The sequence below is a fragment of the Rhipicephalus sanguineus genome, chromosome 11 (genome assembly GCF_013339695.2).
Source record: "Rhipicephalus sanguineus isolate Rsan-2018 chromosome 11, BIME_Rsan_1.4, whole genome shotgun sequence".
NCBI classification, from domain to species: Eukaryota; Metazoa; Arthropoda; class Arachnida; order Ixodida; family Ixodidae; genus Rhipicephalus; species Rhipicephalus sanguineus.
Genome location: NC_051186.1, coordinates 126,436,554 through 126,451,481, shown reverse-complemented (window position 1 = coordinate 126,451,481; position 14,928 = coordinate 126,436,554). Strand labels below are relative to the sequence as shown.

The window sequence follows — 14,928 nt, the reverse complement described above, 5'->3', positions numbered from 1 at the left end:
AATACTGACAATGGCTACCTTTGCTATCTTTGTCACTCGTTCTCAAGTGCACTTTCCAAACTTGGACAGAAACCAGGAGTAAAAAAAACCTTTATTTTTTAATGCTGCAAGAAATCTCTGCAATTTAAGTATATTCGGTCTCCACACATCACGCAATAATGACCAGTCTTAAGTACTGAAGACCGATAAATAATAAAAAAAAAGAACGCGAGTCCCGCACCGTTACCAAGGAGTACTCACCCCGTGGAAATAAGCAGCCGTCCTCAAGAGCTCTTGACATGCTGGCCTCCCTCTGTAAAAAGGCAAAGAGAAAACATTATGGTTCGTCAAGTTCTTCGAGTGACGTCCGGATCGAAATGAAGTTCTTATTAAACTTTATCAAGAACCTGAGCAAACAGGCAAGGCGGTATACATATACACGTCTATCCCAGATGACAATGACGTGCGGGCACTGTAGGTCCGTAAGAGGCTACAAAATAAATTCTAAGACTTCATGTGCCAAAATCACGATATGATAACGAGAGACGCAGTGGTGGGGGGCTGGGACTACGCGTTACTTCGGACCACCTGAGTCTCTTTAACGCGCGCCTTCACTCAACAAGGGGAGGAGTCAGGGCTCTGCAGAAAGAGTAACACGTGGTATTTTTATTTGAGTGTACAGTCAGGCCCCGGAAAGTCTCAAGTTCCAGTGATCGCCGCAGAGGGCGAAAAAATCAACCGCGGCGAGTTCCATCGATTTGCGCGGAGAGTGGAGCTACTAACTCCTCTTTTAGCGGTCGGATAAGTTAGTTCGCATTTTCCGTGTTAGGGGCGCTCAACGCAGCCAAAAATTTTATTTCAGAATGTATCAGAAGATTGTTAAAATCTTAGTTACCGTGTCATTTTGCATACAGCTAGTAGGGACCAGTTTTTGTGTTACTTCTAGAGTTAATACAAGAGCTTGATTGTTTGAGGACAAGTATTGAGATTACATTGACGCTCGAAAAGCAGCAGAGGCAGCAGCCCATTGGCATCGATTGCGCTTCGGTCGGTTATTTCATTCAAATTGTACCGCGGTCGTTTTCTTTGATCGGCGTTACGCAGCTCCGTTTTAAATCAGTTTTGATATTGCAATGCGAGTTTGTGCGCCAAATTTTACATGCTGCTGCCACAAAGCGAACGTGTCTAAAGCCTGTGAATCACGTCAGCTGCGGCGCTTCACCGGCTGCCAGCGTGAAAATTCAATGCCAGCAAGGAGCTTGGAGACTACCTACGAAAACGGAATAACCATGCACCATGTGGGTGTGCGCACCGGTGAGTGAAAATGCACTGCTTTGCATTTGAACATAGCTACGTGGTATTTTTATTTGAGTGTACAGTCAGGCCCCGGAAAGTCTCAAGTTCCAGTGATCGCCGCAGAGGGCGAAAAAATCAACCGCGGCGAGTTCCATCGATTTGCGCGGAGAGTGGAGCTACTAACTCCTCTTTTAGCGGTCGGATAAGTTAGTTCGCATTTTCCGTGTTAGGGGCGCTCAACGCAGCCAAAAATTTTATTTCAGAATGTATCAGAAGATTGTTAAAATCTTAGTTACCGTGTCATTTTGCATACAGCTAGTAGGGACCAGTTTTTGTGTTACTTCTAGAGTTAATACAAGAGCTTGATTGTTTGAGGACAAGTATTGAGATTACATTGACGCTCGAAAAGCAGCAGAGGCAGCAGCCCATTGGCATCGATTGCGCTTCGGTCGGTTATTTCATTCAAATTGTACCGCGGTCGTTTTCTTTGATCGGCGTTACGCAGCTCCGTTTTAAATCAGTTTTGATATTGCAATGCGAGTTTGTGCGCCAAATTTTACATGCTGCTGCCACAAAGCGAACGTGTCTAAAGCCTGTGAATCACGTCAGCTGCGGCGCTTCACCGGCTGCCAGCGTGAAAATTCAATGCCAGCAAGGAGCTTGGAGACTACCTACGAAAACGGAATAACCATGCACCATGTGGGTGTGCGCACCGGTGAGTGAAAATGCACTGCTTTGCATTTGAACATAGCTTTTTTTTTGCATGCGCTACGGTTTTTGTCATTTCAAAAGGTTTTACGACTCGTCCAGCTGATCGGATGCACCGCTTGTGGATTACAATGACATTTTCTAAGATTATTTGCTTCGTTCTCACTTTTGCAAAAAATATCTTTACTGCTAAACTTTGTAACACAGATCACAGCATAAGTTTTACCTATTTCTGCACAAATTAGTCTTCTGAGATAAATGCTCATAAGTCCAATGCATGGTAGAGCCAAGTGAACTTATAGTATGTATATGCATTTATACATTTTCGTAAGTTTACAATCATACATATTACATTTGCACATACCATGTAGTTTATAGAGTTGGGAAATTAACTAACTTAGTATCCTCTAATTGAGGCTTGGTCAGACACGGTCCACTGAAGGTCACCACTAAAACAAATTCACAACAAAGCAATGTTATGTGCACACTATTTTTCTCATGCAGTGCTCTCATATACATTCTTCTCAGACATGAATCACAAGTCCACTCACGCTTCTACCACAGTAATCATTATTTTTCCCTCTTCCAACCCAACCACAGCCTCCAAGAAACTGCTCATATCAGCACCCGCTCGGATGCTTTATCTCTGAACCTACCCTCAAGTCAGCAGAGGATGTTCCACTACAGAAAGTAAATTCGTCGTCCCAAATCCTCACAAGGTATGGTTGTGGACACTTTACTTATTGAACCAATTTTTTTTCTTTCATCATTTCTTTCTTGCTTTTTCTCATGACTCAATTTTTTTCTTCTCAGGAAACTGGACAAAAGAGAGATCATTGGTTTCCAAGCTACCCACACCAAGTCGTAAGAAGCTCAAGAGTCGCCTATCCACCACCAAAGTTTACCAGGCGGACAAATGCAAGCCTTATACTGAAAAGCAGTGATAGTGTACGGCATGTTGAAGCAGTACGAAATTGGGTCCACAAATTATTGCTTCTTGCTTCATGAATTACTCAGCTTAGAGGAAATGTGCTGGCTTCAAATTTCTTGGATAGTGCATGTGATGGGGTGCACATACTGTACTTTAATCTACGTGTGAAACTTTGCATAGAGTATCACATGTAACTTGGTAGCAAGTGGGCCAGTAGTAGTGCATATTTAGCAGCACTTGTTTTTCCCAGTGAATATAGTTTGCTGCAATTGTGGAGGCTGTTGCAAAGCAATGGCAGGGAAAGCTACAGTAGTGCTGAAACAAAGAGTTATGTACGTGTACCGATTGCTTGTAGGGAGGGACATTGTGAAGGTTCTAAAATAGAAAACTGTGTGCAAACACTCGTGCCTTCATTAAACAAGGCATTTCGTGTAGTGGTCACCTGGAGAATAGTTTCCGGGTCGCTACTCTGGAATAAATAACGTTTGATGATGGGAGTAGGAGAATAGAAGAATGTGCATAAGGACATTTTGGGCAGTGTTCTATGAAACAGGCTGTTGAATTTGTAAAGCATTTGAAAATTTAGTCTTTAGTTTTATTCAATGAACTTCGCCAATACATTAATGGGATGATATGTAAACAGACGCATCCAGAAAAGAGGGTACAGCACCGTTGCATTTGTGCAAGCAATATGTTTTGTATGTGAAGTGGAACCACAGACAAGTAGCAAATAATATTTGTTCTAGATAACAGACCTGACACATGACACGGAGTTTTTAAAAGTATGTTTATTTTTAACAGAAAAATAAAAGAGTGCACTCAATAGATACAATCAGAGTTCAATAGAGTTGGCCAGTGTTTGTGCATGTTGAAGATTTGAATGTGTAATAACTGCTATTTCTTTGATATTGGCGTGAGCTATATATCCAAAAAAGGCTAGTTTTGTGTTCATGCTTGTGATGCGCTGCAGGTAGACACGGACCAGAAAAAACGAGAACAGCACAAGGCGTTGCGCATCACCCTGTGTTGTTCTCGTTTTTTCTGGTCCGTGTCTACCTGCAGAGCATCACAAGCATGAAGACGTGCCATCTAGCCCCTATTGCCGCCTTATTAGTTTTGTGTGACACCCGTGTTAAGAGTGAGGCAGACAGTTAGGAGGTAGTGAAGAATGAAAATGTAAATTCAGCTTCTGCAATCGTCCATCGTTTAAGCAGTGTCTTTCGCGACTATGCACCATTGGCACCAGAAAAAATGGACTAATTTATTTTTCAGTGCGAAACATAGCAATTAAACAAAGAAGCTAATTATACACATTTGACAGAAATGATTACTCACTGCCCATTTTTCCAACATTGCTACTATTACTTCCAGCACTTCCTAGCTGTCTAGTATACTACTGTTCCAAATGTCGCTATTGTGCGCGCACACATCATGTGCAGTCTATTGTCGGTGCTGTCCACTGGTACATCATTCTTTTTTATTTATAAATGAGTGCTTTCAGGAACACGCGCAGGCATTCGCTATAACATACGTCAGTTGATAAACAGTGGGCGAGCAAGGGTAGCTCACTTCTCGAAACTTGTCTTCCATGACAACCTTTACAGGAATGTTCACTTGCTGAAATGTTGGATTCAGGCTAAGGCTTTCCTTATTCGCCAACAGTTACTCAACTGAAGTGTTTGTCACTGCAACCTCTTTTGAAACATGAACCAAGTTTCCTTTTCAACGTGATACCGTAAATGGTGTTTTCCCAGAACACACGAGCTTAGCTGAACTGAAAGTTGAGCTAAATGGTCGGAATTCATCGTAAAAAGATCGGCGCGCAGGCACGAACACAAGGATATTGAGCACAATAACGAGAACGCGTTATGTACAGGAATAGCTAGCACAACAGTGTGGTTCCACTTTTTTTTTTTTTCAGCGCCGAGTGGGTCTCGCCAATGTGTTGTCAAAATAGTACGTCGGGCTGAGGCTAATCTTACTGGCACTGCATCTTTTGCGAGCTTTGATGCTGTTTGTTTATTACCGCTCAAATCGTCAAACGCGCATGTGTAAGTGAGAAAGAGGACGGGCAGCACTGTACGCAAGTACTGTGCAAGGGTCACCCATCGTAAATAGTATCGTCTGACGCTTCGTTCTGCGTACTATAAGAGGTATGCTGAACGAGCCAAGAGACATAGAGTTGCTCAGTTTCAGCTGGCAATTTTATTAAGCAGATGGATATTTCTATTTCTTGTATGTATTGTTCAACTCTGTAACTGACAGTGCTGCTTGTTTGCATGTATACTGCTACATTCACGATTGCCAATAAACAATGTAAGCTTACTTGCTTGGCGTGTTTTTTGCCAGTTGAGGCCTTTCGGTCACCTGGCGACGTAACGGAAATATTAGTAGTAACGATAGGCTGCCGCGCGCGCGAATACAACCCCCGGACAGGAGTGAATAAACGCCCAGAACCAGCGGGCGCGCACCGCGACCACCCGCACCCGCCAGCAATGCGGCAGCCATATTGCCTCAACGCAATGATGATGATAGTTTTCGCAGCGCCATCCCTTGGTCGGATACTTTAGTTCACAACGCCACCGCTACCCTTATTTCCGTTGCACTGTCAAAGGTACAGTTTCCCTTCTGTAAATGGTAGTATAAGTATTCTGTGGTACAGTCGTGAGCGATATGAGAAGGAACGAGCAATTGGCGTTTAATCGACGATTACTTGTGTTGTACTGATTAGAGCACTGCACGGGCTCGGGCCTACCCGAAAACACGGGGGCCAGGCCGGGCCGGGTAAAGTAGTTTTCGCGGAGGGCCCGGGCCGGGCTGGGGTCTGAAGCTCCGGGCTTAGGGCCGGGCCCGGGTTTGAGGTGGTGGGCTCGTGCCGGGCCGGACTTGGACTCTGCTCATTTCTTAAAGGGACACTAAGGTGATACCATGAATCGGTTAAGACTGATAAAGTGTACTCTGAGAACTCGAATGTCATTAGTTTCATCATGATAAGGAGAAAATAAAGGGCAAAGTTCCATTTTTAAATGTCGCGCCGAAATCTCCGCGCGCGACGTGACGGATTTCAAACTGTGTCGTATTTTGGAGACATTGGGTCAACGAAACTTCTTGAAACTTGGTATGTTAAGTCTATGGGTCTCTCAGCGGTCAATGTACTTAATTTTTACCGATTAGGAACTACGTAGATCCCAGTAGACGCCGTCAGAATCTATGACGTCACGGTGTTTGTTGCACGATTTTCAAGGTGGCGCCGGCACTCGCATTTTCTTTTTGCGCGTCTTCTCGCTTACAAAGACTCTTGTCGCAGCGAGCGTGGTGATTATGGAATTTTAAGAGTAAATTACTGATAATAGAAATTTTTTGGGGGGTTCCTTCAAGTGTGTTCCTGATGCGTTGCGCCTACATATACATTTCACATTTTATCTCGATAAATTGCTTCTTTTCTTATGTGGGGCAAGCTATTTGGAGAAGTTTTATGAGCGACAAGCACTGATCTTTTGCTTCTTGCATATGGGGCTACCTGATTTATTTGAAACGGGCGAGCTAAAAGAAAATAGACCAGACGGCTATATAGTTAACATCTCGCTATTCCGTGCTTTATTCGCATTCGTTATTATTTTATGTCCTAAGTGTTATTCTCTAATCGCAGTAATAAATGTAATATAATAAATTTATACCTATAACTTATCATCGCAAGTGCGATCATGGAGCTCCAAGGCGGGGAAACGTTCTTGCAAGTTCCAGCTCTCTACTAAAACGAAAAGACTTCGCCGAGTCTCGTTGCATAAAATCCATCTAAAGACAATTTTTCTACGTGGCTCCGTCTAGGCTCCCAGAGGTCATGTGACGTGAGATGGACATGCACAGCCTTCTTTGTGCGCCCACATTGTCGACATCTGAGCGTTCGTCTTGTTCCGCTCTATATCAGGGGTCTCAAACTCGCCTCAGCAAGCGGGCCGCCTTCACGAAAATTTATTTCCGCAAGGGCCAGGACCAGGGTGTCGGAACGAAACGAAAACCGAAAACGAAAAACGAAAAAAAAAAACGATATTTTCATCCGGAACGAAAAGGTAACTGAAACTTTGTCTATTATTTCGTCCCGGAGTGAAACCAAAATTTTTTCAATCGTTTTTCGGCTCACGAGAGAACTTCCCAAACCGGACCAACTGAGCTCATGCATTCTGAGCATATCTCAGGGTACAGCATTAGCGCGTACCTCAGGCAGGAATTCCAAAAGCAAAGATATGTTGAAATTGACACACGTAAATAACCTTTGTGACAAGGAAGACATTGCATACCTGCGCACAGGCGAACACAGAAAGTTCTCCTCACCCCATCCATGCTTGCGAGGCGCGCTTGATAAGTGTGAGTGCTGACGAGAAGTGCGGCCGAGTGTTCCGTATTCGATGCAAAGGCACAAGGTACCCGAGCGGAGCACTGTTCCAACTAATACCAGCAGATCTAGAGGGTCTTATTCCCCAATAACCAAATCTTAGTTTTCTCCATATTCACGACCGCTCCAGACGCGTGGCAAAACTGCTTAGTCTTCTTGAGTACTACTTTTGTCAGCATAAAAATACGCTATGTCGTCATTTTAGCAGTAACACATTTAAGCTTAAAGAATATTAAAACATCACCATTAATTAAAACATGCTGACCATGCAAATACTATAGGTAGCGGGAGAACTACCCCTATTGGAATTAGTAGGGTGGTTGTACTGCACGAGATATGTCACCAAACTACTATCCCTCGACCTTGGTAACGTGTTTTGCGCACTTTTGCAGTTAATAATGCATCTGATGACATCAGCTTTATGGGGCGTTCATTCTTAACTCGATAAAACTATCAAGATGCCTTTCCTACGTCGAGGAATTACAGGATTGGAATTGAAAGGAATGGAAGTTTTTTAATTCTGAGGAATTGAAAGGAATGGAATTGCGGCAAGTTCTAATCCCCCGCAATAGAATTGAAATAGAATGGACGCTCCCGTTCCGCAACACTGCTTCCCACCCCCTGCAAAGTGCTCAGCCATTATTCTTTATCATCATCAGTCACAGCACAAAGTGCACATAATGCCTTACAGATGTGTAGCGTCTACCACGAGACTTCGAAGAATGACGAAAAATGTTATAGTGGGAACTTCTCTACTTCAGAAAAACTGGGATGATTTATGGCGGAGTAGGTACCTTGCATGTGTACTTGTATTATTGCCCCAGGAGACTCTCCAACGGCCTCCACAAAGTACGCTCTTCCAGCTTTCGCTGTGACTGTGCTGCGTGTTCCGCGCAGGCCTGGCGATCTTTTTATCAGAACTGCGGTCTCGCACATCTGAGAGTACACTCAATGACGTGCTGCTTCTGAGATCACTCCCTTGACACACTCTCACTCCTTTGACACAAAGCATTGAGCCCATTAAAAAATTCGTATTTGTCTTTTGAGGAAGTAAATCTTATGACTTTGAAATTAATACGGGCCTGTGCTAGTTGGTCGGAATTCGTGGTACAGTTACTTCCGCTCCTCTGAAGAACGTATTTTACCCTTGTCCCACTTTGTTAAGAGGAGGGCAAGGAACTACAGCACAATGTTCTTTATGATTACCTTAACTTCAAAATTTTGCTTAAAAAAACCGTTACGAACCGTTACGGAACATATGTTTTTTCGTTCCGGAACAGAAACGGAACGGAACTTCTTGCGGCGGAACGAAACTAAAACCGAAACGAAAATCATTTCGTTCCGACACCCTGGCCAGGACAGTGCGGAAGGCAGGAGTGGAGGGGTGGGGGGAGGAATAGGTTGTACCAAATGTCAGATAACGTTGCCATTTCAACGACCTTTTTATTATTTCATATATGGGTCATTTCTGAAGGGTATTTCGACCAACATATCGAGACCATCTCCAAAATGACTAAAATCTGGACGCCAGTTCTGCAATGCAGTTTTGTTTCACGATTATGCATCAACACATGGTAGATCCAAGCGATGCCTCGCGGAAAATATGCTTTATACCCCTCATGCCTGTGTAGCTCAAGAACGTACTTATAAAGAAAATAAAAAATGGGACGAACAGTCATGTGCAATCTGCCGTCATGTGCGGGCTAGCGAGAGGTCCGCAGGCCGCGTATTTGAGAACCCTGCACTATATAATGCGAGAGCTACATGATACTGCCACAACAGCGTTGGAATGTGCAGGGATAGCATAAGTCCATTAAACATGTCTATTCAAGATTAAAGGCAAAGTATATTAGCTTGACGAAATGTCTGGCTTGAAATAAGACTCACGCATTCTATGTCGGGTGATGTCCCCTTACCTCGAATCCTATGCATCCAATGAGTAAGAAATTTTTTTCGGGTCGGGGGCACCTCCTTGATATGAAGTGGGGGCCGGGCAGGCAGAGGTGGTCAAGTGTCATTTTGTGCTGTGTATACTATGGCAAAAAAAATTTCCGGGGGTGGGGCGGGGTCACGGGATCGGGGTTTCACCCACCGGCTACGCCACTGGTCGAGACGCTTATTCGCACTTTTATTACCAAACTGTAATTAACCCCTAAAATAGATCGCAATCACTTCGTCCACTTATAGCCAGTTCTACCAGTGTAGTCTTACCAGCGTAGGCCATCTTCTACCGGTACAACATTGTTAGGAAGGCATACATCATTATAATATAAAAAAAGCGCCCTGTGCAAGCCGTGCATAACAAACACTGCTGAAAAGCGCAAGGAGAAGCCCCCAGAGACATTTATAGACTATATTGAAAAGTGCCACAACGTTCGGGAACGAGAGAAATGAAGGGATCATCTTGGCAGCTATTTTCATTCTGCAGAGGTCCTAAAAGACATCCTAAATTTGCTCCAGTGGTGAAAGTTAAGAACTACGACTGCCGACGCCTTCACATTTCGCAAGGCAGATGTGCGCCTATGCGGCTAGCGCTAGCAGTGCAAGAAACTTTAGCGCGGCAAGACATGTGATGCAATGGCGCATGGTGTTCTTATAGTGGCCTCTCTTTATATTTTTTTATATAATAACATGCGTACAATTAAACTATAAACTATGCCACAAGAACTTAAACTGCATATAATAGCAGTGGTGTGATATATGAAACCAATGCTGTGACAAATAGTTTCTTTTTTTCCATTCGGCTTCTGATACGCATTTACAAAGTGCACGTGGTGCGTGCGGTTTGTTATAATTTTTATCTAGCTTAGCGTATTTACAACACATGTAATACCTTTGACTCATTGCCTCTATTTCTCTTGATGTGTCAAGGTGCTACTATGTTGAAGATATATGTGCTACATATCCAGAAGGGTGCACGGTTGGCTTTGTCGTTACAGCACGCTTTAAAGGGACACTTAAGGGGAAAACGGTTTTTGTCGCATTGGTAAATTGGTCTTTCACAATTCCAGAATCACCACGCCTGCCGCGAGAAGACGCATGGGAAGCGAGAAAACGCGCAAGAAGAAATTACGGCTGGTGACGCCACATTGAAATTCCCGAATCAAACGCGTCATAGATTTTGACGGTGTCTTCTAGGTCCTACGCAGTTCCTAATCGGTAAAAATGATGTGCATTGTCTTTCGAGGCGGCCATAGACTTAACATACGAAGCTTCAAAAAAATTCCACAAGCCAAAGTTGCCAAAATACGAAAAATAAAAATGAAATCTTGACCCTTATTAATGCATCTGTGTTGGTGAAACTAACCACATGAGATTTTTCAGTGTACTTTTAATAATCTAAGCCGATTCATTGTTTCACTTTCGTGTCCATTTGAATTTCAATAGCGAGCGCAATAAAAACAAAGTGTAGAGAGCATTCTGTTCTCTGTCCACTCTGTTTTTATTGCGCTCCTTATCGAAACCGGACTGATGCACTTTTTTCCCTGCAATATCTGCTACAAAACGATCTTGATGATCCCGATTCTATTCCTAGAAAATTAGGCACAGTATACCACTGTCTAACAAACGTTCATCGTACCCAGTATGATGCGCTCAACTGTTTCCACGGTGTGCCAACCCCCTCTTAAAAGAAAGTACCGTAGGTTAAAGTGTACTTGCTAGCAAAGCATGCGCCAAGCATGCGTAGATATTTGCCACTTAAAACGCCTTGCGGTCGATTCCATGTTCGGGCAACAACACCTATTGGCTAGGGCCCCTGTCGAGCCCAATCTGTGGTCGGCCGGGCCGGGCCGCGTAGGCGAAACTTTTTCTCGGGTTCGGGCCGGGCCCGGGTCTCGCTTTGAGTGGCCGGGCCGGCCTCAGGCGTGTAAATGTGAATGAGTCTCGGGCCCGAGTCGGGCCCGGGCCCGGGCCGAGAATCACGGCCCGTGCAGTGCTCTAGTACCGATATAAGTGTGACGTATTTAATTGCAAAAGATTTCTTTCGCTTTAGTGTTACGAACACTTTTCCGCTTGCCAACTGCGATTAACCGATAGGGCCTGTAAAAGATAATTTCAGTAGTTTCAGCGCGAGGTTCTGTCTCTGCAGTTTGGACATCCATGTCGTGTCTGTGGCTCTCTGTGATTTAACTCGAACCTCTCTGCGCTGAGAATCAACGTAGAAACAACCTAACATTACCCAGCTAAAGCCTAGCAACGACTTAGAAGCAACCTAGAAACAACGTGCATCACTTAGCCGCTGCGAGAAGGCCCCGAAGCAATGGAAGGCCTACGTCAACGACGCCGTACCCGTAGATGTATGAAAGGTGCGAACGCTTGGTTTCAGAGCGAGGTTTTGTCTCTGCAGTTTGGACATCCGTGTCGTGTCTGTGTGTGTGGTTTAACTCGAGCGTCTCTGCGCCGAGAGTCAACGTAGAAACAACATAGCGTCACCTACCTAAAGCGTAGCAACCACCTAGAAGCAACCTGGAAAGAACCTGCACCACCTAGCTAAGGCCTAGAAGCAACCAGTTTAGTCTTCACAATCGTCCAGTTTTGCTGTTTCGAGCCTTGCGCGCCTTTTGTTCTTATCCATTGCGAAACTCGTTTTCTTTCGGTCTCGGCCAATAGAGGGCAGGGGGGGGGTGTGAGAGCAAGGTGAGAGGGGCACCGCAGTGAAACTTGGCTCCCCTTAATGGCGAACCTCGCGCGTACCTGTGGTCACTGGGGTGCGAATAAATGTATAAGTATTGTTTTTTTATCACGAATCTGTACAATCACGTTCATCCCCAACCGCTTTATTAGAACGGCGGTGCGCGAAAGAACGACAAAGCCAGAGGAGGGAACACGGACACGGCCCAGTCTAGTAACTCAGAATTTATTGAAGCGACAAACATGCGTGGCTAGATTAACATACGCTAAAAAAGCATGAACAAAGATTATCTCCATGACGCGTTTCCAGGTGATCTAATTCCGCGGCAAGTACCGTCACCGACGGTTTCTCGACGCGTGAACCGCCCACTTTGTTAATGAGGCAGGTTTCTTCAATTTCTCGTGCTACCCTATCATTGGAACCTAGATTGCACTGTCGTTTCAGCAAACAAGGGCGCGCCGCGTTCTCTACAGCGTAAAGAGAGGTTGGAACACCAATGGCGCATTCAATCTCCTTGGTCTGGTGCTTGACCTTGCAACCATCATTGCCTTGCTTCTCGCCTTCGACCATCCTCTCTACAGCTGCGCAAATGCCGCCCAATCGGTCGCTAGACGATAACGAAACATTGCATCCATATCCTGCTCCCACTTTCCTTAAATGATGGGACATGCCGTGTAGGTATGGAATGCTGGCGACAGGCAGTTATTTCGAGCCCCTACCAAGATCAGAGCCTCTTGTCCCTGCTTCGGTGTCCTGCAGAACCCTTTCCGCCAGCCTCACAAAATGGTTGTCAGGAAAACAAACCGACACGGTGTGTCCCATCGTTTAAAGAAAGTGGAAGCGCGATATTGCCACACAAGCTCCTTTCTTTCTATGTTTTCTGTTACCGGCCCATTGCACCTGTAGCTGCTGCCTTGCGCAAAGCGTGCCAGAATGTCTGAGAAGATTCCAGATTGTAGTAGATCATTTCGTTGAGATTGCGCGCATGACGCGAATAGTCAAGATTATTCCAGAGCTTGCGCGACCACCAGTGATAAGGCTGGAAAGTTCGATGCGTGACGTATAAAAGACGGCGCATTCCAGCGATGTTCAGTTTCTCGACGGCCGACGCTCTGTTCGCCGCTATCAGTGTACAGCGTGCATTGCTATTGTTTGAGTTTCCCGGCCACAAGTTCGGCCAAACAGAGTTTCATCTGGCACACGCCGACTGCTGCCTTCGTCGACGTCACGATCCCGTGACGATACGGCTGCAGTGTCTTATTTTCAGCTAGCAACCGATTATGCAGCAATTGCTCAGCTCTAGAGAAGAAAGTCGAAGGCGAGGACCAAGGCAAGAGTTTGCAAGGTCAAGCACCGGGCGAAGGAGATTGAATGTGCCATTGCTGTGGCGTACGACATTCCGCTCCCGTGAGGGGAGCGTTAAGCTGGACAAACTGGGCGTTGCCTAATTAACAGCCTGTTAGATTATAAAGCTTTGCTAAATAAACAGCCATGTCCTACAAAGCGGGTGATTTATGCGTCGCGATACCCTCGGTCACGTTACTTGCCACAGAATTAGATTTCCTGGAAGCGCGTCAATGAGATAATCCTTGTTGCAAATGCTTTTTTAAGCACATGTTAATTTCATCACACATGTTTGCCGTTTCAATATATTATGAGTTGATAGATTGCGCCGTGTCAGTGCTCCTTCTTGCTTTATCGTTTTTCTCCGCACCACCGTTCTAAGATGAGTTACCAACTCGCTCAGCAGTCCATCCTGCTCACTATATTAACGGCGAATCTTTTCCATAACAAAGACCTGCAACCGCGCCTTGACAGAATTCCAAGCGCTGCTGTCTTTCGTTTTTTACGGTTTCTATAACACGGCAAGGCATGAGCAAGGGATACAATGAGTGTATTACCAACGTGTGAGTTTAAGCAAGTTGGAATTCCCTACTTGACCACCGTTAAGCGCAAAGCATTTGGAAGAAAAGACCTGCGCCTGTCCGTTTCTTTTCATCCTTTCGTCCAAGTGTTTTGAGCCTAACGGGGCTCGAACAAATTACAGTGTCAGCGACGAGAGAGAAACAACTCACCGAAGCACTGTCGAGCGATCAGGGCTGTCATTACCGCGGCGATGGTCAGGGTAAGAAGTGACAGCACGGACAGTGAGCCTGCAAAATTGACAGAGAAAATAATTGACAGCAAAGGGGGTAGCGCTGAACGGCGCTAGCGAGCGGCTAGGTGCCGGCGCCCCCCCCCCCCCCCTATGGGGAAAGGAAAAAATTCCCGCGTATATCAATTAACTCTTATAGGCCCAAAATAATTCTGTTTCATGTAAGGAGCTGGTTCTTACAACTTGAGATGCGCGTGATCACGGTAGTAAAAAAAAAAAAAATGTGTCCTGATACTCTTCAATCAAATTCAGTTCGTAATTGAATTAATTATTTATTATTATTTAATAATAAAGCTGAATATATAACTTTCCCAAGACTATATATCATTTACTACTTAATTATTTAGATAGTACAGAATAGCTTCCCATCCCTTGGTAACCATTCTGTTGCTCTTTAATGTCCACCGGTTTTCTTCCCTACGTGGCCACCCGAGGTCCATTTCTTTCGCTTCATGTCAACTAGGATATCTACGACCCCTGTTTGTTTCCTGACCCATTCTGTCGCCTTCCGATCTCTCAATGTAATTCCTATCATTTTACGTTCCATTGCCCGCTGCGTGGTCCTCAACTTTTTGTCTAGTAGTTTTGTTATTCTCCACGTTTCAGCCCCATATCTTAGAACTGGCAGTATGCAGTGTCTGTATACTCACGCAGTCGGGGAATGCAGAGAGTTGGACGGAGGGGCGAGATTAAGAAGTTCGCAGGGATAAAATGGAATCAACTCGCACAGGATAAACTGGAGATCATCGGGGGAGAGGCCTTCGTGCTGCAGTGGACTAAAGTTAACGCACATACGTTAACGGACGCGGAAGAACTACACCTCTGTAATCGTT

The 14,928-nt window shown here is 44.9% G+C and overlaps 2 protein-coding genes across 3 annotated transcripts in view; both read right to left on the bottom strand.

Moving 5' to 3' along the window:
- Positions 1 to 14,928, bottom strand: part of LOC119374136 (26S proteasome regulatory subunit 10B) — a 398,774-nt gene that overhangs the window by 201,221 nt on the left and 182,625 nt on the right. The gene's annotated exons all lie outside the window — the stretch shown is intronic.
- The window catches only part of LOC119374125 (protein Skeletor, isoforms B/C-like), a 40,597-nt gene that overhangs the window by 237 nt on the left and 25,432 nt on the right, over positions 1 to 14,928 (bottom strand). Inside the window, exons 6-7 of the mRNA XM_037644190.2 lie at positions 14,016 to 14,093; positions 241 to 292 (exon numbers count right to left, since the gene is read on the bottom strand). Of these exons, the coding sequence (XP_037500118.2) occupies positions 264 to 292; positions 14,016 to 14,093 (107 nt within the window). The 3' untranslated portion in view covers positions 241 to 263. The remainder of the gene's footprint in view (positions 1 to 240; positions 293 to 14,015; positions 14,094 to 14,928) is intronic.